This window comes from Chenopodium quinoa, unplaced genomic scaffold, assembly GCF_001683475.1.
Source record: "Chenopodium quinoa cultivar QQ74 unplaced genomic scaffold, ASM168347v1, whole genome shotgun sequence".
Classification (NCBI taxonomy): Eukaryota; Viridiplantae; Streptophyta; class Magnoliopsida; order Caryophyllales; family Amaranthaceae; genus Chenopodium; species Chenopodium quinoa.
The window spans coordinates 1,564,890-1,589,717 of NW_018744041.1; the positions used below are offsets into that span (position 1 = coordinate 1,564,890).

General features: G+C 33.1%; 4 protein-coding genes across 9 annotated transcripts; 2 read left to right on the forward strand and 2 right to left on the reverse strand.

The window, feature by feature from the left end:
* The first annotated feature begins 277 nt into the window (after positions 1–277).
* LOC110690478 lies at positions 278–4,837 on the forward strand. Of its 5 annotated transcripts, none has more exons than XR_002505103.1 (4): positions 278–605; positions 1,193–1,954; positions 2,050–3,178; positions 4,207–4,837. XR_002505103.1 is itself a non-coding variant. In XM_021867324.1 (4 exons), the coding sequence occupies exons 3-4, from the start codon at positions 2,819–2,821 to the stop codon at positions 4,645–4,647; spliced, it is 801 nt and encodes a 266-aa protein (XP_021723016.1). In that variant the 5' UTR covers positions 294–605; positions 1,212–1,954; positions 2,050–2,818; the 3' UTR covers positions 4,648–4,837. The 5 variants fall into 5 exon arrangements, 3 of the variants coding, with proteins under 3 accessions (XP_021723016.1, XP_021723017.1, XP_021723018.1); XR_002505102.1 differs by having other exon boundaries at positions 1,212–1,954; XM_021867324.1 differs by having other exon boundaries at positions 294–605; positions 1,212–1,954.
* A 5,320-nt stretch (positions 4,838–10,157) lies between these two features.
* On the reverse strand, positions 10,158–16,262 carry LOC110690479 (protein TIFY 9-like). Of its 2 annotated transcripts, XM_021867327.1 has the most exons (6): positions 15,639–16,262; positions 15,410–15,563; positions 15,171–15,261; positions 14,822–14,945; positions 14,620–14,686; positions 10,158–10,625 (listed from the first exon to the last, which is right to left on the reverse strand). In XM_021867327.1, exons 1-6 carry the CDS (start codon positions 15,754–15,756, stop codon positions 10,562–10,564), a joined length of 618 nt encoding a protein of 205 aa, XP_021723019.1. In that variant the 5' UTR covers positions 15,757–16,262; the 3' UTR covers positions 10,158–10,561. The 2 variants fall into 2 exon arrangements, with proteins under 2 accessions (XP_021723019.1, XP_021723020.1); XM_021867328.1 differs by lacking the exon at positions 14,620–14,686 and having other exon boundaries at positions 15,639–16,260.
* A 2,460-nt stretch (positions 16,263–18,722) lies between these two features.
* Positions 18,723–20,485, reverse strand: LOC110690593 (cysteine-rich and transmembrane domain-containing protein WIH2-like). Its single transcript, XM_021867452.1, has 3 exons — positions 20,297–20,485; positions 19,950–20,184; positions 18,723–18,903 (listed from the first exon to the last, which is right to left on the reverse strand). Exons 1-3 carry the CDS (start codon positions 20,349–20,351, stop codon positions 18,849–18,851), a joined length of 345 nt encoding a protein of 114 aa, XP_021723144.1. The 5' UTR covers positions 20,352–20,485; the 3' UTR covers positions 18,723–18,848.
* An 883-nt stretch (positions 20,486–21,368) lies between these two features.
* On the forward strand, positions 21,369–23,106 carry LOC110690480 (GEM-like protein 5). The gene is made up of 3 exons (XM_021867329.1): positions 21,369–22,036; positions 22,225–22,499; positions 22,642–23,106. The coding sequence occupies exons 1-3, from the start codon at positions 21,712–21,714 to the stop codon at positions 22,852–22,854; spliced, it is 813 nt and encodes a 270-aa protein (XP_021723021.1). The 5' UTR covers positions 21,369–21,711; the 3' UTR covers positions 22,855–23,106.
* The last annotated feature ends 1,722 nt before the right edge of the window (positions 23,107–24,828 follow it).

Below are 24,828 nucleotides of genomic sequence, written 5' to 3' on the forward strand. Positions count from 1 at the left end.
ATTGATTTCCCGAAATTCTAAAAAGTGTTTGGTTAACTAAGGAAAGTAGAAATTCCCAAGGGAACTTCCCCCATTTTGTGGAAAGTGGAAATTCATGGAAATTTCTACTTCCCATGAATTTGTCAACCAAACAACTTCATGGTCTGTTTGGATATGGGGATTTCATTTGAAATTCTCATTTGGGCCAAATAGCCTATTTGGATAATGCAAGCATTTGGATTTGTATTTGGGCCAAATCCATGCAAATCCAAGCCTTTACAAAATTAAGTCCAACTCAATTACTTTCAAATTCCATCTCACATATTGCCATTTCAAATCCTCCACTTGCCCTAATTTTCTCTTTCATACTCTATTCCCTATTTGATGCTCGATTTTCTCGATCCTCCATCTCCATTGAAGCAGCTCGATCCTCCATCTCAATTGAAGCAGCTTGATTTTCTCTCTCCTCCATTGAAGAGCTTGCCCGATATTTTCTCCATCTCCATTGAAGCAGCTCGATTTTCTCGATCCTCCATCTCCATTGAAGCAGCTCGATTGTCGGCGTGTGAGCATCCATCATTGAACCGGCTTGTGAGCTTTTATCCTCCATTGAATTAGTTTCTGAGGTAGTTCTTTTTAACTAATCGAATATCAATTTCATAATCTAGGGTTTATCGATTATGTGGTACAATTTGTGTTTTTGTTTCTTTTTATTATAGAAATAGTTGATTTGTTGTTTAATTTGCAATTTGGTTGTTCAATTTCATATTTTAATGCGTGATTTGTTGTTATATGTTGCTGCTTGTATGAACTTGTAATTTCATATCAATTTCTGTTTCATATTTTAATGCTTTAATTTCTGTTTTTATTATTTAAAAGACCTATATGTTGCTGCATGTTTGAATTCTGCTTATATGTTGCTGTAATACTTTGATTATGAACTTGTATGATGCTGCTTGTATGAACTTGTATGTTATGTTTGATGCAGAATTCAAACATCATATTAATTTCCATCATTCAAGTATTATTTAAATTTGGTAGGTTATGTTTAAAAGATGCTTGTATGTTGCTGCTTGTTTGAATTCTGCTTGTATGTTGTTGTATGTTGCTCCTTATATCATCAAATTTAAGGGGTTCTGTGTGGTCTGAACTTTAAATTGTAGCTTTAAATTTGATGCTATGTTTTGTGTGGTCTGAACTTATAGTCTTATAGTCTGGAATGAATGTTTTAGGATGTCTGATTTGAATATACAAGAGTCACGTAAGCGCCCAAGGGATGATGATGATGAAATGGACTTAGTTGTGATGGTTTTAGGTTTTATTATGGTAGTAGTAGGAGCATGGTATGGTAAGAAATATAGATTAAAGGAGATAGCATGGAATGAATCCGAGCGTTCTAGAACAAGAGCTACATGGATGAACACTTTGAGGAATGATAGGATATGTCGAGAGCAATTACGTCTCGATATACGTTGTTTTGAGAAGCTATGTCATGTATTACAAACTAAAGGTGGGCTAAAGACCACGAGAAATGTCACGATAAAAGAAATTGTGGCTTTATTTCTTCATACCCTTGCGCATGATTTGAAAAATAGAACAATGCAAGCCCTCTTTGCACGATCCGAGGAGACTATTAGTCGTCAATTTCATGTAGTTCTTGCATCCATGCTCAAGTTAGGGAAATATTACATCAAACAAGCCGATCACACTACTAGTTATGCTGATGATAATAAATGGAAGTGGTTCGAAGGTGTTATAGGAGCTCTTGATGGGACACATATTGATATGATTGTGCCAATTGAGGATCGACCTCGCTATCGAGATAGGAAAAAGAACCTTAGCACTAATGTACTAGCCACTTGTGATCCTAACCTTCGATTCACATATGTGCTACCTGGTTGGGAAGGATCCGCATCGGATCCTCGTGTCCTTCGGGATGCTCTTCGTAGGCCTAATGGTCTTAAAGTGCCTAAAAGTAAGAACATATATATATATTTTATTATTTTGTATAAAGATTGGGTTATGTGAGTTTGAATGTATAATTAAAATGTTAACATTCTCTGATTGCAGATAAGTATCTTCTTGTTGATTTAGGATATTCTAATGCCGAAGGTTTCCTAGCTCCTTACAAAGGTACTAGATACCATTTAAACTTGTGGAGAGGAAACACTCCTACAAATGAAAAGGAGCTTTTTAACTTGTGACACTCATCTGCTCGAAATACCATTGAAAGGGCATTTGGGTTGTTAAAGAAGCGTTGGAGCATTTTAAGAAATTCTAGCTTTTTTCCAAAAAAAATTCAAGTAAGAATTATCAATGCTTGCTTTATCCTACATAATTTTCTAAGGGAAGAAAACATGGAGGAAACGAGTCTTATGCAAGAGATGGACCATGACTTGATAAATATGGAAGCAATAGATGAGGAAGAGGTAGAAGAAGACTACATTTTATCCGCCCGAACAACAAATGAGTGGAACAAATTTAGAGATGACCTTGCTAAGAAGATGTTTCAAGAATATATGGCACGAAGGGGTCAAGCTACATGGGTTTTAGTTGTAATGAGACATTTGTGTATTATTTATGGTTTGTCATAAAACTATTTATTATGTAATGAGAAATTTGTGTACTATGTATGGTTTGTCTTAAAACTAGTTTGCCTTTATTCTTGTCATAAAACGAGTTTGCCTTTCTTCTTGTCATAAAACTAGTTTGCCTTTATTCTTGTCATAAAATTTGTTTGCCTTTCTTCTTGTCATTTTAGTTTTAGCATTAGTACAAGTGTTGATTTGATTTTTTATTTTTATTTTCTTGTCTACAGGACCTCTGAACATCATACATTATGAGGAGATCTGGGAAAGAGCCTATGGCACCTTCACAATCACAAAGAATAAACTATACAAGTTGGAATACACAAATGGATGGTGTACTCACTAAAACATTGTTTGAGCAGATTAATGAGGGAAATAAAGGTGATGGAGAATTCAAATCGCAAGCATATCAAGCTGCAGTGGATAACGTGAGGAAACAATTGGGCATCTTAGTCACCATGGATCAAGTGAAGAATCGGATCAAGGTTTGGAAGAAACATCATTCGGTCATCAATGATATCACAACTTATACAAAGTTTAAGTGGGATGATAAAAAGAAGATGATAGTGATCCCCGTAGAAGACCTTCAAGCATGGCATGTATATTGTATGGTATGCATTCCGAAGTCTTCTTGATTTTGTACTCATATAAGTTTCTAATACTGTAATTAGCTGATGTTTGGGTAAAGTATATTTTTCATTGAGCTTGTGACTTTGGGACTGATTTTAGCTGAAGTTTGGGTAAAGTATATTTTTCATTGAGCTTGTGACTTTGGGACTGATTTTAGCTGATGTTTGGGTGAATTATCATTTTTTGATTGGAAAAATGGTATTATCACAATAGTTTTGTTCAAACTTAGCTGAGAGCCATGGCAGATAGTTTTAACACTTAACATGGCAAATAGTTTTGTTCAAAAATTTTAGGATTCATGCAATTGGTATGTTAGGAATCTTTTGTATCAATTTCTGCATTTTAATCTTATCAGGATTGCTGAATGTATGCTGCATTTTGATCTTACAATGTATGCTGCATTTTAATCTTATTAAGATTGCTGAATGTATGCTGCATTTTAATCTGATAATATATGCTGCATTTTAATATTATTAAGATTGCTGAATATATGCAGCACCGAGCCTGATCACCTGTTCTGTTGTATTACCTTGAAAAAAGTTTTTGATTTGTTTGTCTTATAGCAACATTAAGTATGATTACATCGGTTCTATCATTTTCTCTTCCAATCTTCTCAAAGTCTACCAGAACATATTTTTTTGCCTAACTGCTTTAATATTATGACATATTGTAGGAAAATTATAATATTATGTAATCAATGTCAACCCATTTTATACAAAAAACAATCATAATATTATAAAAGTGTTGAAATCAATAGATGTTAAAGGCTAGCAATTGACTTTTATCCAGTGAGGAGGAATGGTTTACAACTTGCAATTATCAGTTATTTGCTCAACAAGAACAAAAGTTCTGAGTTAAGTGGTTCAAAGTTACTGCTATTCTGCAATACTGCTATACTGTTGCCCTGTTACTGCTATAATGCCCTGTTACTGCTATACTTCCCTGTTACTGCGATACTTAGAATATGGCATTTGTAATCTGAATTTGTATAATCTTCTTTTGTTAACAGGAAACGCCTGCAGTATCTGCGTATCAAAACAAATGCATCGAGAATTGGGATGACATTTGTACCTTGTTTGCACCTGATAGAGCAATAGGAGATGTGGCTGAGCAACATGAAGAAGCTGCTGCAGCAATGGAGAATGAAAATGATAATGCAAGTACATCAGAAACGGCTTCCGGAGATTCAAACAAAAGGTTAAAAAAGGATCGTCTTGCAGATGCTGTGAGTAGCTTTGCTGAATCTTTCAAGGAATACGTGAGTAAATCAACAAGGCCAACTAGTCAAGAAATCTACAAGGAAGTGTCTAGTGTACTTGGAATATCTCGACACCAAGCTTTGAGGGCGGTTAAGAGATTCTTAAATGGCACATTGGAGGAATTTGACATGCTGAAAAATTTACCCGATGATCAAAAATTATATTGGATCATTTTGTGTATTGATGAGTAGTAGTGTTGTAAGTTAAGAGATAATTAGAGTTAAGTTGGAACTTAGGTATTGAAATTTAGAATTTGGAATTCCATTGTTTCCCAAATTAAACAACAACTAGAATTTAAAATTCTAGAATTGAAATTCTCTTGTTTCCCAAACAAGTATTTGAATTTGAAATCCTAAATTTGAAATTATCATATTTCCCAAACAAATGATTTGAATTTGAAATGTAGAATTTCAATTTCGGAATTTGAATTTTATTATTTGAAATGAAATCCGCATATCCAAACGCAACCTCAAAGAATTTCAATTTCTAGGATTTACAACTTCCCATGTTTTTATTTGTCAACCAAACAACCCCTAATTGTCTCAAATTGATACTCGAACACTTTTTTTTTACTTCTAAATCATAAAAAAAAAATCCCAAAGTAGACAAATTAAACTAATACTAGTATACTATTATAATATACTAACTCCGTTAGATAATATTTACAACGATTAGACATTTTTCCTCTGTACTTTGTCAAATCGTTGCAAATAATTTGTAATGGATGTAGTATATAAATATGATCATATACAATAATATGTTGTCGAATTTGGCATAATGTCTACTTTTATAAATTTATTTTTTGGTGTCTCGATAAATGTGCAAATTTGAATGTACCTCATTAAAAAAACAGAGGAAGTATCAACTTTTATCATTCATAAATTAAATTTCTTTTTTTTTAAAGGGTTTTAATATATTTTTTACATGACAAAATACATTATTAGAGAAGCTATTTCTTTCTTTAAATTGTCAAATCATTGATCAACTTGAAATCTCGAGGACGGGTGATAAATTGTTTAGGGCTCAAAGCTTGAATCCTTCTCACTGATCTCAAACACATATAAATAGAGTACATAGCTTCCTAAAATAATATCATAAGATATTCTAAATATTATCTTGAGTCAATTAAGCTTATAGTTAAGAAAACTATAATATATGATACATATAAAAGATATGCTCCTAATCTTTCCTAACACCCCTCCCCCTCTCAAGTTGGAGCGGGTGGACTAAAGACGCCCAACTTGGGAAGGAGATGCTCAAATTGCGATTTGCCCAATGCTTTAGTGAAGATATCGGCCAGTTGGGCATGAGTAGGAACATAGGAGGGATCAATGAGACCATCTATGATAGCATCCCAAATAAAGTGACAGTCAACTTCAATATGCTTTGTTCGTTCGTGAAACACCGGGTTCTTCGCAATGTACAATGCAGACTAACTATCGCAGAATAATTTTATAGCTTTGGTATGATGTACACCTAAGCTCGAAAGAAGACCCTTCAACCACTTTAATTCACAAGTTATGGCATGCATGGAGCGATACTCTGCATCCGACGAACTTGTAGCAACAATTGGTTGCTTTTTGGTCTTCCATGAAATAGGCGAGTAGCCTAGAAAACTAGTCATCCTGTCAAAGCTTTGCGTGTTAAGGGACATGTAGCCTAGTCTGAATCACACCAACCCTGCAAAGTGAGTTCACTATCAGATCGTAACAAAATACCTTGACCTATAGTGCCTTTCAGATATCTAACAGCTCGCAGAGCTACTTCCCAGTGTTCTTTTCTTGGTTCCTGCATGAATTGTTTAGGGCTGAAAGCTTGAATCCTTCTCATTGATCTCAAAAGATATAAATAGAGTACATAGCTTCCTAAGATAATATCACAAGATATTCTAAATACTATCTTGAGTCAATTAAGCCTATAATTAAGGTAACTATAATATATGATACATATAAAAGATATGCTCCTAATCTTTCCTAACAACGGGCCTTCTATTAATGTGTCAGGAAATGACTTTCCGAATGTTATTTTTGAAGTGAATAATACTCCGTATAATTCACCAATGAAATCTGATCAATCTCAAATATTCAAAGCTAGGACCTTATGTCAAAAACTCAAGTAATTACAAGGGAGACACCCTTAGGGTCATACATTCATACCATATGATGTTATTTAGAACCATATCTGACCAACACTTGCAGGGCGCAAAACCAAAAATATATATTGAAAGGTGCCTTAATAAAAAAAAAAATGTACTTTTGGAGAAGGTCGAACATATAAAACTAACGAAAGGCATATGGACGTTCTCTTTCTAACCATTTGGTAACATAAAGGCATGTGGATCATGTCTTTGAGCTAACGAAAGAAGGTGTATACTAATCGGCTAATTTGTCATTTTAAAGACAAGATAAACATTTCTAGCTCTCCATGCATATGGGCTTCCATGGTCTTTGTGAGGTCCGTGGAAGAACTCTGACTTCCAACCTTTTATGAACACAGAAAAATTCAAAATATGTCCAAAATCAAAGGCTATATTCCAACACTTTCAGATCAATTTCAAGAAATTGTTCCTAAAGTAAAGTAAATGTGTGAGGTGTCTTTCGGGATCATAAAACTTGTTGGTGAAAGGTGATCAATTTTGTTCATGTCCACACCCCAATAGACATATTTACTAATTAGGCTAAAATGCTAAATAAAAAAGGTTTTGAGTTTAGGCTGAAATTAAGCCAGGCCCACTGAGCTAGCAAGTAACCCAATATTGTAAAAACTTGGTGGCGCGGCCCATTGCATACACCACCCCCATCTAGGGTTTCACTTGGCCGCCTTTAAATGGGGATCATCTTCTTCTTCACTTCCTCATCGTTCATCTGTAAAGTTTCAATCTTTCATCTTCAATTCTTCTATTTCTCCATTTCGATCTTCATTTTTTCTATATTTTTCTACTTACTTCTATAATTTTTTCTTCTGGTTTTTAATTTCTCATCTTTCTTTACTCTTATTGTTTAAATTCATGTTTCCTGATAAAAGTATTTAATTTGAACGAACCAATTTTATGATCTGGGGGTGATGAATTAGTGAGCAGATGATGATACACATGATATAACAACTGAGTTGTAATGCATGATGTTACAAAAATCGAGCTTTTTAAAACTGATGCTCCTATAATCAACCTCATCTGTTCTTATGACAGATAATTAGCAATTTAATCAATTAATTAGTTGTTTTATTTATAATTTAAATTAAAAAAATACTGTGCACAATAAGCCGATGCTCTGGATAAAAAAATGATGAAGGAAGCATGGTAGTGTGCACAGAGAGTGAAGCTTAGGTCGACATGTCTGCCCCCTCTGAACTTCTCTGATTTGGGGGCCTGGTCAAGACCTATATTTTTTTTTTAATTAATCTGATATTATAATGTAAGTATAATTGATTTGATTATATTTTGTTACAAATTTGTTCATTGGTAGCAAATGAATTAAACCATAATAAGAGTGAATTATAACAGGGTTAATAGAGGGGCAGGGGGCTTTTTTAATTAAGGAATTGGTTATTCCTATTAAGACTTAAATGAAAACTTATCGTAATATGATGAACGACTATACACAATATTACACACGAAACTTGTAGATTTGTAGTTTTTAGACCTTGTGTGACCTAATAATTTTGTTTGACTGAACTTTAAGAATTGATGTAACTTGATTTGATCGTTCGAATTGACACCTCTACTCTCAATCTATCATTTATAAATGTCTAAATGGATCTAGAATTTAATAGTTGTTCTGCAATTTGTTTATAACCCAACCAATATTAGACATAGATCATGTAGCTTATTTATTGGATTTATGGACTCAATTTCTCTCCAGGAGCATTTAAAACTAGACATATATAGTCTAAAATGCTTAATACTAGTATTAGACATTTAGGGTTTGAGTTGAATTGACTTATTGGATCTTAACTGAACTAAATATTTTATGAGAGAAGTTAAGAACTTAACTTAATTTATTAGAACGGAAAAAATAATCTGAAGAGAACATACCCTTATATAATAATGTGAAGAGAACAGGTCCTTATTAGAACTGAATTGAACTGTGGCATATTGTGACATTGTTGTTAAATTGATTGGTATATGGACAATATGGTGTATTAGAAAGTTTTTTATGGCATATGGTGAATGTATCAAATATTTGCATATGCCAGACAATCGTGTTTAGTTAATGAATTAAAGTCATATTCTCTAATCAAATATTTGCATATGCCACGCAAATAAAATCAAGATATTAATTAATACATCTGTTTCTTTTTAATTGACATGTATTCCTTTTCAAGAAGTTTTTTTTAGTTGACACGTTTTCTTTTAGGGTAACTTATTTACCATGTATTTACAAGCTACCCAATTGCTTTTTCATTCTCTATCACTCTTTCTCCTCTCTTTAATATACTCCCTCCGTCCCGGTTTAGTTGCAACGGTTTGACTGGCGCTGGATTTTATGCAAAGTAATTGACTTATTTATTATAATGTATGTAAGTTGGTAGTGGGCATTTTTTTATTATAGCTAGTGGAAGTGGGCCATAGCATTTTTTTGGGGGTGGGGGGGGGGGGGGGGGGGTGGGGGTGTGCTGTTGGATACACGTGCATCTAACATGTGAATCCAAAAAATTTGATTCCTTTTTTAATTTTTGCCGGCAAACACCATAGTGGTAGCCACTACATCGAATTTTTAAATTGACGTCCGCTACTACATCGAATTAGCTTTGGAGCTACACACACAGGAGTGGTAGCCACTTCACGTTCTGGAGTGTTAGGAACAACTCACTCTTCGTGCTCTACCGAAAAAAACGCACTTGGAAGAAAAACGTCCGGTGGAGTAGTCACTTCACGCTCTCGAGTGTGGAGAACGTCTGGCGGAGTTTCAGGAACTATTGAAAATGGTTCTACAGAATCATCGACCCAAACCCCAATTACATCAGAATTGGGGTAGATGAATGAGCTTGATCTTTGTTTTTAGCTAAATCAGGATTAATTTGATGTTTTTCAGTATTATCCATGAGATTTTTTCTCAAATCTACAGTAATTTGTTTCATGATTTGGGGAAGAAGATGAATGGAAAGAACCTTGAAAATGGGTTAAAATAATTTGGAGTGAGAAAGTGAATTGCAAAAGTAAAAGTAAAATAAAAAAAAATATATGAAGGAAAGAAAGTGGCCTGTGAAGTGAAATTAGATCAGGGGGTACATATGGGTAGGGGGGGTGGGGGGGGTGTAAATTTTTTATCATTTTTTTACAAAAGTGAAATAATAGTGGGCCATTGATATTTGAGATAAATATTAAAAAAATAGTGGGACAATACCTTTTATAGAAATGTTGCAAGTAATTTGAGACGACCTTATAAGGAAAGTGATGCAAGTAATTTGGGACGGAGGGAGTATGTGCCTAAATCAATCGGCGTCAACTAAAAAGAAACAAAGGAAGTATTAAATATTTAAATGTGAATATTATGCAAAGTATTGATTTGAAGGTTTCAGTCTTTTCGCAAATAATCAGATACATACATCAATCAAACAATTGAAAGGACCACAAATAAGAAAGAACAATGGGAGAATAGTATAAAAATTCAATTATTCAACAAAGTCTATAACATAAAGTTAGTTGGCCAAGTCAATGAGAAATGTGACTAAAACATAAAGCATTAATACGGAGTATAACTGAACAATCAAATAAATAAAGACATCATTATTGCTAATAAGGAAGCACCCACTCCATTGTTTGACTAATTAAGCTAAACGAATTAAAATACAGTACGAATTATATAGTCAATTCTATACTAGATGGTTGGTCTAGAATAGAACCTAGCTAGATTTTTTTTTATACAAATAATACTTAATACGAAATGCGTAATAATGCTAAATATACGACAAATAAAATAAACACGTGCAGAATTCCCATAAGAAAAAGAAAGAGGGTGGAAGTTGCAAGACGACTTTTATACAGGGAATTGAAAGATAATGTTTGGTTAATTCTGGAAAATAAGATAACAAAAACAATACGGCAAAATAATTGACGTGGGTAATCAACATTGTTGTCTTCAACTGTGACATTTGCATAGTAATTTAGGTCTTTTGCTGGTGGACTCCGGTAACCATGTGTTCCATGTTTGCATATGGTGACACCAACCTGCATCAATTAAACAATACTGCTTCCTTAGTTCCGCCCTCTTCCGAACTAGTTTCAAACATTATGTCACGGACTAACACTTTTAACAACTTACGGGTGCATAGCATATTACTGTTGATCCTCGAGAATTGCTTATGAAAATTCGACTTACTCTAAAAATCAAAAACTTGCATTATTGAGTTTTTTAAGTATTAGAAGTCGGTTGGTTTGTTAATATCTATTTATGTTGCTATTTTGATAAATACATCTATAAGATTGAGCCATAAGCCTACAGCCCAACACTGTGTTACGTACCCACCATTGATTAATGAAGAAAATTGTCCAACATTAATAAAAATTCTCTACCATCATAATGTATGAATGAAAAAAGGAAATATTGTGGAAAATCAGGCAAGAATTTGTACGAGCATCATTTAAAGGAGCCAGGAAGCAAAGAATATCGTACGGGGAATGCTAGTTTTGCGGGTAATCTTAAAGAATGGCATCCTATAAAAGGAAGATGTGATGAAGAGTTTTGAATCTTTTGATGATTGTAATTTGCAAGCAAAGGGAAAGACCCACTCAACCTCAACCAACTCATACTTAAGAGATAATGGACAAATCACATTATTTGACTTATTTCCAAAAGCTTTCCAGGAAAGAATCAAGTAGTTTCCCAAATCAATAAATAATTTAAACGTGGATTCTTTCAATTTTTAGAGTATTATTATATTAATTTGTTATGTCTATGCAATATCTTTATCATGTAAAACCAAAATGTACGTAACTGTTTTTAAAATGAAAAACTTTTATATGTACCCCATTAACACTAATAGTAGTGTACATTGAGTATAACTTTTAGCTAATTTTAGGTTCATTTTTTGCCTTTTTTTAGGTAACTTTAAACATAATATAATTTTTATATAAATAGATAACAAAAAAAAGTTTTATAAAGGTAGGTTTTTCTCTTTTTTTTTTGGGGTAATACTTCGTAGTTTATACTTTATAAAGATAGTTTAATTACATTCAATCATTAATATTGATTTTTATTCATTTAAAATGTGATTCTTTACTAATAAAACGTAAATAATTTTTTATTTGTATTGGGTTACTTTTATGCATATTGGGGTAACTTTTATTCATTTTATGGGTAATTTTTATTCATTTTATGGGTAACTTTTGATTACTTTAGGTTATCTTTATAATAAATGTACAATAATTATTGTACAAAACGATTTTTTTGGAAAGTTTGTGTTTAAAAATAGACTCAAATTATATGTATCTTGTCGATTATAAGCTTTATTTTGCGAAAAAAAATACGGAGTATAACAAATAAGGTAAGGATATGCACCACTATCAGTCTATCATAGACTAATTCCAAATAAAGTAATACTTGTAGGGTCCCTCCCACTTTCTTCATAAAATTTGAACCAGTGAACCACCATGCTAAAGTTAAAAGTATACATAAGCGACTAACCATCTACTGACCTACCATCCTTCGTTTCAATTATTTGCACTTTAATTAACCATTTGTTATTAGTTTGTTATCACCAATTGTTCCTAGACAACAATCTTAGCGAATTCTAGTCAATGGAGTATAGTAGCACTGTCAAAACGGTTTAACAGTTCGGTTTCGGTTCGGTTTAAAATCGGTTTGGTATTTAATCGGGTCGGTTTGGAATCGGTTTAATTGTCTCACGGGTCGGTTTTGGTTCGGTTTAAATAGTTATCGATTCGATTCGTTTTCGGTTTATTCTTAAGCGGTTTTAATTCGGTTCGGGTTGTAAACAGTCCGGGTAGTAAACGGTTCGATGCAGACGGGTTGCAGTTTGTTAACGGTGCGGTGTAAACGGTTTTTATCCCGGTTCAAACAGTTTCGGGTTAGAAACAGTTCGGTTCTTTTTTGGTTCAGTTTATAACTGGTTCGTTATTTTTCGGTTCAGTTTTTAATTGGTTCAGTTCTTTTTCAGTTCAGTTTATAACTGGTTCGGTTCTTCGATTGTTTAACCACTTTAACGTTATTCATATCGGTTCCATTTTAAGTTTACTAAATTATAGTTGAATCTGAATTAAAACATAGCCTAATAGTATATTCATGTCACTAGCACACTCTCATCTTTATTTCATTATTACTCACAAAATCAATGTAATCATATGCTTAATAGTCTATGTGAATTAATTTTATTTATTACGCCTTCAGCCAAGCCTTGGTACTTAATATTACAAGATTTTTTCTTCATTTGGTTTCATCACCTCAAATGTATACATGACTGGAGGCAGTAGTGTTGCTAATAGTTTGAGGCAGGGCCTGAGCCTGCTTGTTTTTCTCTTGTTTGTGAACACTGATTATCCTTAAGACCTTAATGAATGATTTGCCTTGCTATTTTTAAAAAAAATATTCTAAGATTTCTAATATTTAATCCATTTAATTATATCCCCGTCAAAAAAAAAAATAAAAAAAAAAATAAATCCATTTAATTATATAAAAAAGTTTTAAATGGTTTGATTTAGAAGCGGTTTGGTTCATAAACGGTTTGGTTTATAACCAGTTTGGTTTTTAAATGGTTTGGTGCAAACGGGTAGCAGTTTGCTAACGGTTCGGTGTAAGCGGTTTTTTTGCCAGTTTAAACGGTTTCGGGTTGGAACCGGTTTTGGGTTAGATACGGTTCGGTTCTTTTTCGGTTCGGTTTTCTTTCAGTTCGGTTTATATTCGGTTCGGTTTGTTAACGGGTTCGGTTCTTATACGGTTTAACATTATTTGGGTCGATTCGGTTTCGGGTTTACTAAAATACGGTTCGGGTCGGTTTTCGGTTTTAAAAAAAATCGGTTTTTAATCGGTTCGGTTCTCATTTGAGTCGGTCGATTTCGGGCAGTTAAACGGTTTCGATTTGAAATTTGACAGCACTAGAGTATAGGCTAGGTTAGTTGAAAACAAAGAAAGAAAACTTTTGTGTATGTTGAATTGAACTTAGAAGTTTGACCGATTAATATTAATAAAGGAGGGCACTCTAATTGGCTAAGTATATCAAATTATAACCACCTTATGAATCTATACCAATTGATAAAGGGTATTTATTATATAATAATATTATACCGTGAAAAAACAGTGAAATTAAAGCTAAGGTACGTAATCAAACTAAAATGAAATGAAGATAGTTTAAATTATGTTTAATTCACTGGATTTAGTCTATTATAAATCTATAATCCGATTTCATGATTAGATTAAATTTTAAATTTAATTGCACTATGGGTATAATTTGTAAGGAAATTAGATTAATTTGTATTAAATGAAATTGTTTACAGATCTGTTTTGATTTATTGAACTTAACAGATTAGAGCTGAATTGAAATGAATATTTTATAAGAGAAGAAAATTAGGAACTGAACTGAACTAAATTGAAAATAAGCCGAAGACTCGAAGAGAACAAGCCCTAAAATTCTCATTGATGAATTTTTTAATATGAAAATTGTTTTTAACCTTATAATTATGATCTTAAAGATATTTCATAATAAGCAAACACAAATAAAATAATATGATGATCATTTTTTATTTTTTGATGTTTAGAGAGCCACAAAAGACGGGTGAGAATTGATCGGATGTTCGAAAGAGAAGCTATTAATACTTGAGTTATCCCTCACTCTCATAATCTATTTATTATGAAATAAGCAAATATTTGATTATATACTCTTATATTCACATGATTCACGTTACTTCTTTTATGAAAATCAGAAATAAGTATTCCTTCCAACTTCAATAATGGGCCTATGGAGGTGATCCCATTATTTATTCTCTCATCAACCAACAAAATACAATTTCACTAATTTACCTTTTCTTACCTTCAAAAAAACCATTCCCATAAAATATAATACCGAGTATAAAACTACTCATATGATATAAATTGTACTTTTTTCTTAAATTTAATCACAAACTTATTATTATGAAGCTACCAAACCATCTCAAAGGTGCATGCATAACTTAAGAATAATAAAAACAAGTAGTAGAAGAATGAAAAAACCTCTCTTTGCGCTTCTCAAAGAACCTCTGAAGTGATTTCTTACGTTTGATAGGCATATCAGCATCATATAAACAAACATATTCCCATTTTAATGCAAACATTTTAAGGAATCTTAATTCAAACACTAACACACGCATGTTTAATTAATTAATAATTAATTACCTCCAAATCATAATTAAAAGTAGATTAATACTCCACTAACCTCCATCCTCACTTAGTGATCCTTGTATATTCTCAGTATTAGTACTTATTTTGGGTGACATTAAACTTGATTCATCCAACACTTTTCCATACTTTTCCATTGCTAGCTTCATTACGTGCTCTGCCTGTCAATCATAATCACAATTGTTTATCATACCAACACGGCCTAATTACATACGTGTAATGTTTTTCTTGTATATACTACCTCCATTACAAGTTATCTGCAACGATTAGACATTTTTCCTCTCTGCTTTATGTCAAATCGTTGTACATAAACTATAACGGACGCAGTAATTCACAAAAGACGATCAATATTTGTTAAATAGAAGAAATAGTAAACAAGTAGAAACCTTGTCGTGGGGCAGATCAAAAACAGAAACGGTCCCATTATAGAATATGGTAATTGGGGCAGTTTCTCCAGCCTTCTCCATGCTACCTGCCCTGTTTTCTTTTCTCAATTATTAAATTAATAAACCCCTTCATTTTTATTTTCTTTTAAACAACTTTAATTAAAATTAGATATTTAAGTTGACCAATATTAAAAACACGTTTTATAAAAATAAATAATATTAAAAAATTGAAAACAAACCCAGGTTGAGGTTGAAAGACGGGGAGTTGAGAAAATCCAAGACGAGGAGTCCCAGGAAGAGACGCGGACTTAGGATTATAATCAGCTGCGGCAGGTGCACCATACTTGCTTGCTATCACATTCTTCACTATTTCCGGATTTATCTTTGCTATTCCTGTTTCACAAATCATAATTAACATTTTACGCCAAATACGAATAATATCATATCATATCGGTGTTGGTTACATACCACGGAAACTTGCACGGCGATCAAGGCGATGCCGAGGCTGAGGCTGAGACTGGGGCTGAGGAGGATGGGGCAAGGGCTGTAACCCAAAGAAGTCCAGTTCAACGTGAGACTTAGCCATGACTTGGTCGTCTAGTGAGATTTTGTCAAGTATGTAATTGTTGATTCAAGAATAATACGGAGTAGTGATTTTTTAATTTGTGGAATGGTTGTAATTGCAAGAAATTAAAAGGAGCGTAATAATGGATTATGATTTATGTGAGAGGGGATGGAATTGTATCTAACAACTTGACTTCACTCGCACATATTTAAAACAAGCTAAAAAGAAATAGCAGTGGTTGGAATTTGTAGTTTGTTTGTTTTGAATGAGAAAGGGAGGAGGGAGAAACGGATGAGAAGTGGGGCTTTAATTTATTGAGTCACGACGTTCACGAGATGAATGGGGGCATGACTGCAGAGGTGGGGATACAAGTGTCAAAGCCTGGGGTACAAGTGTCAAAGGCCGTGATTCACCTTTTATTCTCTCTATTTGCTTGCTTTTTTTAAGTATGTTATGTTTATTTTAGTTTTATTTCCGTTCAGTTTAATTCTTAATTTTCTTCTCTCATCAACAATTCAATTCAGCTTTATTTGGTAAATCAGAACAAATCCTTAATCACTACTCCTCCGTTCTTATTTTTATTTTTAAGGCATTGATTTGATTGGAACATATTTTAAGGGGTGAGCATAATACCTGTCATATCAAAATTCTCGAACTTGAACTTGAACCCGAAACATCCAATTACCTTGTCAGTTGTCATATAGTCGCAACTTTTAAACAAATATTTTTTTTAACTTTTTTTTTTATATATGTTTTTGAACTTGGTCTTTAATTGGTGTATGATTTGGTCTTAATTGGTGTATGGGGTTTAATTTTGGGTAATTGGTATTAGTTACATGCTCCTATATTTTTAAGGTGAGATGAATAATCATACTAAACTATCATCTTTTACCGATTAAAGACATGTTCAGCAAAATATAGTTGTGAATATAACTGTAGTTGTGGAGGTAACTGTGAGCTGTGTATGTAAAGAGGTAGATCACGCCTCACGCAACTTTAGAAAGAGAATTAGTTTGAATTTCAACAACTCCTTAGTTCACGCAAGCTGCACCTTGTATTTACCTTTACCCTTGAAAAAAGAGCGGCACATTAAATCAAATTAAATTGTAGCAATATAAAAAACGTGGCCTTGAAAATAGGGAATTCTACGGTTGAATTTGAATCAGCCGAACATAACATTTAATTTAATTAAATTCAACACAAAAAAAGGATGTCCCCCTTACACCAAACTTACCCTTTTCTACGTTTTTGGCCTAACCACGTGCTTTTTGATTATCCACTTAATTATCTTTAGCACCAAGCAATTCTTGTACTATATGAATTATTGATTTTATTGTTCGGCTTATTAACATGTTTTTGATGTTTTTAATACATTTTCTCATTCATTGATTACTGTTGTGCTTGAATTAGTAACACTTTTACATGTCTACTATATGAACTATGGAGGGTTCTATTGCCGACATCTATGTCCATGAATCAAGCAACCATTTTTACTCTATGTTTATATGGAGTATTAAATTAGGAACTGCGACTACCCTATATAAATAAAACAACAGAAAATGAATTAAAAAAAAAAAGAAAAAGAAAAAAGACGTTAGTTTATATTTCCTTCGATTGAAAGCCATGCAAAATACTGCGGAGTAAGATTCAAAAATAAGAATTTTCTAACATGCTTTTTACATTTGTATTTCTTTTAATCATTACGAGTACTTTTTTTTTTTTAATCTTTTGAAAGAACTTTCTTTTACTCTCTATATATTTTTAATTTAACTTTATTTTGAATAAAACAAAAAATAATAGACGAATTGTATATTTAGTTGACACATTCATTCAATGGGCTTATTTCGAGAATCAAACTCCTTTCACATGGATGGGATGAAGTTTTTTAAGCGATTAATTAGTTTAACATTAACACATATTCCCTCCGTCTCCAAATGATAGTCACTTTTGGGTGAAAATCACGGGAATTAAGGAGAAGTAAATAAAGTACATGGGAACTAAAACTCAACCATGTGCAATACAAAAAGAAGAGAGAGAAACTGATTGTCATTAAAAAGGGAGACAACTCATTCAATTAAGGCACAAATACAAAGGCAAATATGAGGGTATTTTGGGAAGCACAAATAATACTAGGTGTGAGCATGGGACGAGTACCCGTACCGTTAGTACTAACGGTTCGGGTACCCGATAACCAAAATTACTAAAAGTGATACCCATAACTGGAAACGATACGGGTACCCGAATTTTCGGATCGGTTATTGGGTACCCAATAAGATATCCAATAATGATAATTAAACTTAGTTATGTAGTTATTATGATATAATTTACAACTAATTAAAAACAATACCGTATGATCTTGACCAAATTATTAATAATATTACTAATCATTGATATTATAAAGTGATTATGAAGTAAAGTAAAAGTTTAGATTTATATTAATAGATTTAAGTAGGGAAAAAAGCAAAAAAAAATGCTTATCGGATCGGGTAACCGTTAATTTTAAAATGATACCCATAACCATACCCAATAACAAATTATCGGAACGGGTACCCGAATCGTTATGATTATCGGGATCGGGTACCCTAATTTTCGGAACGGTTACGGATCGGTTTTTCGGATAGTTTTGCTCGGCCTAGATAATACAACAAAAAAAAATGAGGGTATATAGGTCATTTTGTGTCATTGTATGGGACCTAAAATTGTGAAATGTGACTAACATTTTGGGTGTCCAAAAATGAAAATAGTGACTATCATTCGGGGGCGGAGGGAGTACAATGTCCGAAGTAATTCTCTACGCCATTTAAGATAGGCAGATAGCCATTAGTCAAATTGGACTGATTTTAAGAATGGCTTCTTCATGTCTATTTCATGACTAATTATATCTCCTAGTGACAAAGTTGAAGGCTGTTGGACAACTTCCAACAAATACTAGCCGGCCTCAACAACCTGTTGCCACAGTAGCTACTTGGCTAGCTAGTGCCTCAAAATAAAATAAATAAAGTGATTTATAACAATTTAACATCTTAAATTATTACATCGTTGTCAAGTAATTAATAAACAAAGTTTATGAATAAAATACATGACTTTAATTGCATGATTATCACTACACTAAATCACCAAAAACTGCAGCACTGCTCCAGGACGCAGCAGCAACAAAGAGCAGTAACGCTGCATCCACATCAAAGTCAAGAACTAGTATTAATACTGTATAACATTATATATACATACATTTTATATCATCAAAATGCCGATTAAATACGTAATAATTCAATGCAAAGCCGAATTATTTATGATTTTGGTTTACAATATGGTCTAACACTTGATTAGTTGTTTGGAATCTCCAACATAAAAGAATTCTCTATCTAATATACTTCCTTGCTAAAAGGGCCAATTAAATTAAATGTTACAAGTTTTCTTAAAGCCAACAACATTAAATGGTAGTTTGGTTAACTAAACGTTTAAAGAAATACATTATATTATTAGTAAATTGATTTTCCATGCCCTTTTATCTAGAGTAAAGATTGGTTAATCTCTACTGGACTAAGTAAAAAAGGCTTTCTTCATTTTACTAGAAGTAGAAAAAGTTACTGGACTAAGTGAAAAAGACTTTCTTCATTTGACTTTCAATTTTTCACTAAAGAACTTTTATCAAGCACAAATTTCTAGTTTTCTCATTTGTTCTAGTGGTATGGTTTATTTCACCTATCCAAATAATTATGTAATGCTTCTTGTAGATGATTGAACGTGTGCATAACACAAGCTCATGAAGGTCATATTCAATTTCATATTAATTGTACTATGTCAATTTTGTTGATGTGCTTTCATAGTTTCTTATATACTTATTACTTTTGTGCATGTATTTACACACCAATTCAATATCCCTTATCTTTTATACCATTAAAGCTCTAAATAAATAAGGGTCTGTTCTCTTTAGCTTAATTTCAGTTCAGTTCAGTTTACTTCAGTTCAATTCCTAATTTCCTTCTCTTATAAACAGTTCAGTTCCAATCACTTCAATTCAGCTCAATTCAGTAAAACAGACCCTAAATATTACGGAGTATGTTTATATCAAATGGTGCAATTAGAAAAAACGAAAAACAGTGTTGTAAAATATTAACTTCGTATAATCTAGATAGGAGGACAAAGAACATTAAACAAGAATTATAAAAAAAAAAAAAAAAAAAAAAAAAAAAGAAGAGAGATGTTAATAATACCAAGCCCTAAGGAAGGATGGACAGCCAGAATCATAGGAGTAATCATAGCCTTCATAGGGCTGCTGATATGGATAATGAGTTGGGCCGCTGTGGTGGACATGGGATACTGGTGGCGGGTAATTATCACTGAAGTAACCTTGATACCCAGGCCCAGGAGGCGGCCTTGATCCATACCCCTGCTCAAAACCCGGCCGAGGCGGTGGAGGCGGTGCAGTTTCCGGTCCAGGATACCAACCTGCTCAATTCATTAGCACCAAAATTAAGGTATTGCACCATACTATACAAGTAAAATTACAAGTATAAAATTATGAAATTTAGAAGAAAAAATATAAAAGAAAGTAATCTGCCTTGAGATGGAGGGTATGATTCATGACCAACATGGGTAACATTAGAGTAGCTCATAATTTTGATGTTCCACTTTAGGTTATGATTAATTAATTATATTGTATGAGTAGAATTTAAAACATTATATTTGTGGTAGAATATTAATGAAGGCAATTTTTGTAAAATCCTAGTTTTGCTTTTAAGGATTAACACTACATACCTTTCCTTCCTACGTTAACTTTTAGAAGTAAGTATTGGCGAAATTTCTATATTTCGTCCTTATCCTTATTGCCAAACTAACAGCTAGTTAGCTTACAACAAATGCATGCACGATGATCAACCCTTTGCCAAACACATCATGTCACATATGCACCATTTATTACACATGTACCTCCATTAATCGGTCTATATTCATATCTCACATTTGGCTTATAATATGTGAGTCTCCTATCAAGAATTTTTACATACGATGAGGTTCTAACTCGAACCCTCCTTAAACATTGCTTACCATTTTAGCCAAATAGCCAACCCTTATTGGCTCGATACAGAATTACAATTGTTAATAACTTAATACCGGAGTACTATATTCTTGAATACTTGTACCAAATTGCCAACAACAAAAAAAACCCTAAATGGTAGTCTTTTTGGGCCTCGTGGAAAACTATAATTAAGATTTTAAGTGATGGGCCTGGTCCACATGCTCACATATTTATGGGCTTATGTACACGGTCCACGCTAATCTAATCCAGAAATATATCTCTGCCATTTTTATTTATTTTTTTAATTTGAAATTAAAGTTTGGTGTTTCAATCAGCAATATTGCTAGTCAACAACATATGTCGACATCAGTCATCTTCTAAACTAATCCAAACTACTCGGCCGCATTTCTGGAGAGTCCCATATATTTCCACCACATTCTATATTAAATTCATATTTCTACCTGTGTAATTCACACATCTTTAGCAATTTTTTTTTTATATAAAACTTATCATACTACTTATAAAAGTTAAGGATAAATACATGAGAAAGTTCTTCTTGAGCCTAGGTGTCAAAAGTAACATTAACGTACAACTTCACGTGCCAGGTGTGACGATGACATTTAATAGAATAAATTCCGATCAAAATTCATAAATAATCGATACGTCTTTAACAAAATCGATTATTTATCAATCTGAAACTATAACATAGTTTGAAGTTAATGGTTAACAAGTCACCAAAAATTGTGATCTTACTTAGCAAGAAAGGAATTACAACACCGCGTTGAAGTGACATCTTCATTTTGGAATTTGGAACAACTCAACTTGTATTTGCTTGCTTAGAATATCTAATTAGTATATAAATAAATCATCTTAGACAAATTTTATTTGTACCTAACAAAGCATAACACCTCATTTATCTACTTGCCTAATTTGTGTTCAACTGATCAAACAAACCACCAATGGCGGGAACACACCAAGAAGAACAGCCACAACCGCAACCGCAACCACAGCAAGTGGTGACGTCGATGGATCAGGAAGATACAAAGAAGTGGGGGACTCACATGATGGGGCCGCCGGCTAATCCGACAGCCCATCCAGACAACCAGGAAGCGGCCTTGTGGAGGGCAGATGAGCACCAGAAACAATATTTTCATGATCAACCTTACTTGGTATACTCTCCTTTGGATAAAGCACCTACTAATAACCCTCTTGAGCCTGTTATTCATGCCTTCAACACTTGGACTCACAAGGCCGAGACTATTGCTCGTAACATCTGGTCTAACTGTAAGTCTCCTTTAACCCGTAAATATCCAATGCAACCGTTGTATATATAACTAACTCTAAAGCGTCCGAACCCTTCCAAAACTATTTATTTCAGAAGATGATGATTTTTGTGAATTTTGTGATTGTTAAAGGTCAATTTGTTTATAGAAATTTTGACTGACAATTGTAAGAAAAAAAAATGGATGCAGTGAAAACAGGACCGTCAGTATCAGAAGCAGCCTGGGGAAAGATCAATCTGACGGCAAAGGCACTCACAGAGGGTGGATTTGAGCCGATGTTCAAGCAGATTTTTGAAACACAACCCGACGAGAAGCTCAAAAAGACCTTTGCCTGTTACCTCTCCACCACCAAAGGACCTGTTGCAGGAACCCTGTACCTGTCTAATGTCAGGGTTGGCTTCTGCAGTGATCGTCCGCTTTCTTTCATTGCTCCTTCCGGCCAAGAGGCTTGGAGCTACTACAAGGTACTATGAATATAATCGCGATATATAGAATAAAGGGTTAAGTTTTAATGAGGTGATACCAAAGACATGAGATCAAATTTCGTATATGTTACTGTTATTTATTGGTTAATAAGTACTAAAATGTGCAATTTTTACTTGACAGGTTATGATACCACTGGCACAAATAAGCACGATCAACCCGACGACTATTGGAGCGAATTATAATGAAAGATACATTCAGATGACAACAATAGACAACCATGAGTTCTGGTTCATGGGATTTGTCAATTTTGACAAGGCAACCCATCATCTCTTGGAGACTCTTACTCAATTTAGGGCATCTGATTATGGTCCCCATGCCGCTGCATCGCACTAGCAAGACACTGATCTATATCATCTTCTTGATAGTGAAATGCTGTTGTGCTTTATGGTACAAGTATTTTGGGCTCACTCAGTATGATTTTAGCATATTTAGGATTCTAATTTCTGCCTCATGTTTTGTGTAGACTTTGTAGTTTGTAATTGTATGTTTCTTGTTATTATTGTATTGATGTGATGTACATTATTGTTTATGCATATGAAGTATGTAATATAAGAATGGGTTTTATCAATGTCATTTTACCTTAAATTCTATCTACAAGATAATCAATACATGGTTTTCAATGATTCAATCTTTACACTTGTGTCATCCTCCATCCTACATGCCTTCGGGTATGAGGTACATTCGAGTGTATGATAGAATGCGCAAAACTTATCTGCGTCCGTTGAATATTATGGTTCCAAATGGACCAAATGTCCTAAGAATAGTTGGAAAAGATGATTTCAGCTTTCAACTCAACCCAAAGAGTATGCGATCTGCAAATACTAGTGGTTAGAGAGAGCTTTGGGCCATAGTAAAGTGGGATTTTTGTGGTTGGAAGTTGCGGATGAAAGTATAAACCCATTAAGCCTGTTTCTCTTTCCTGACAAGTAACTGAACTACAAAGCCTGGCCCATTTGGAAAAACAAATGGCTGATCCATATTACATCTTCATCAACATACTCGGATCCAAGTACTACCATCATTTCTAGATGGCACAACATAGCATATTGGCATTTTAATTGATTTTAAGATTTAGATAATTAAAAAAACCTTTTAAAGAATTACAAATGATATAAATGTAATGAGGCAAAAGCTAACGAACGCCCGGGGGCGTTGGATAAGCTAGTTAAAAATAGAAAGATTAAATTAAAAATTAACATTAATTACACCGATTGACGCGTGATTTTGTCATACTTTCGCAAATTAATACCACTTTAGGTAATATTTTAAATGTTTATCCAACACCTCAGGGGCGTTCGTTAGCAAGATCCTTCGTATTAATTTAATGTCTCTAATGATATTTTTTTTTTTGGCCGAAAAAGTGAGATACTTTCCTCGTTTTTTTTTAATACTTGTAACAATTTGGCTTATATACTATTTATTTGCTTCTATTTGACTAGCATTGATGATTTATAAATAATAGCATATATAGTATTATGGAATCTTGTTAAATTCGTCACGATTTATACTATTGAAATATCAAATGTTTATAAGTTTTACATATTTGTAATTAAAGATATTAGCGATTGAAATAATGTATATGCAAGCATAAAAAGGGAAGTGTTGCAAGTAAAAAACGGAAGTACTCTGTTTTAGTCTTAGACCGTTATATACACCCGGGTGTATCGTACACACACTCAACTAAGCCAAGGTTAGTTTTTTCTCTTCATTTGATGATTAAATGAAAAACAATAATCAAAATGAGAACAAAATACTTATGAGTGTACAGTATATTCGGGTGTATATAACAAATTCCAAACCCAATTAGTATTTGAACTACGGTTTGAAATTGATTTTATAGCGAAATAAGTAAGGAATCAATTTACACCTTAACAATAAAAATTGTTCTAATAGACTTTTAGTTTAAATCAGTGATCAATAAACAATCTAATAAGCTAGTTTAGCTAAGTTAAGCAAATTCAAATGAGAAATAAAATGTCATTATTAATTAAATACTACGTATTAGTATTTTGTTTATTTATTTATTTTGAGTGGCACATATTTTGATAGTTAAGCCTTAAAATTTAAGCCTTATTTAATTCAACTTATTTTTACTTATTTCAGAAAAAATATGTTCATATCAGATCAAATAAGCAAAAACAAGGTGAACTAAACAATCCCTTGCTAAACACGAATTGAATACATCATGAAATTAAAGAGACAAATTTACATGGTTTTACAAACGTACACCATGAAAGAGGCAAATATTGTTTACGAGTGTTTGGGGATTTTCTTTTGAAAATTCTTATAGTATATATCCTCGAGCGC

Bases quoted from the DNA above. Each gene is read 5' to 3' on its own strand.
- LOC110690480 (XM_021867329.1), top strand. From the start codon at position 21,712: ATGGCGGGAACACACCAAGAAGAACAGCCACAACCGCAACCGCAACCA. The intron at 22,037-22,224 runs GTAAGTCTCCTT...AAATGGATGCAG, and splicing joins TCGTAACATCTGGTCTAACT to TGAAAACAGGACCGTCAGTA. The intron at 22,500-22,641 runs GTACTATGAATA...TTTACTTGACAG, and splicing joins AGGCTTGGAGCTACTACAAG to GTTATGATACCACTGGCACA.
- LOC110690479 (XM_021867327.1), bottom strand. From the start codon at position 15,756: ATGGCTAAGTCTCACGTTGAACTGGACTTCTTTGGGTTACAGCCCTTG. The intron at 15,564-15,638 runs GTATGTAACCAA...TTTGTGAAACAG, and splicing joins TCGCCGTGCAAGTTTCCGTG to GAATAGCAAAGATAAATCCG. The intron at 14,687-14,821 runs GTTAGTGGAGTA...ATGTTTGTTTAT, and splicing joins ATCACTAAGTGAGGATGGAG to ATGATGCTGATATGCCTATC.
- LOC110690478 (XM_021867324.1), top strand. From the start codon at position 2,819: ATGAGGAGATCTGGGAAAGAGCCTATGGCACCTTCACAATCACAAAGA. The intron at 3,179-4,206 runs GTATGCATTCCG...TTTTGTTAACAG, and splicing joins CATGGCATGTATATTGTATG to GAAACGCCTGCAGTATCTGC.
- LOC110690593 (XM_021867452.1), bottom strand. From the start codon at position 20,351: ATGAGCTACTCTAATGTTACCCATGTTGGTCATGAATCATACCCTCCA. The intron at 20,185-20,296 runs GCAGATTACTTT...TGAATTGAGCAG, and splicing joins ATCATACCCTCCATCTCAAG to GTTGGTATCCTGGACCGGAA. The intron at 18,904-19,949 runs GTATTATTAACA...ATGTGGATGCAG, and splicing joins CCATCCTTCCTTAGGGCTTG to CGTTACTGCTCTTTGTTGCT.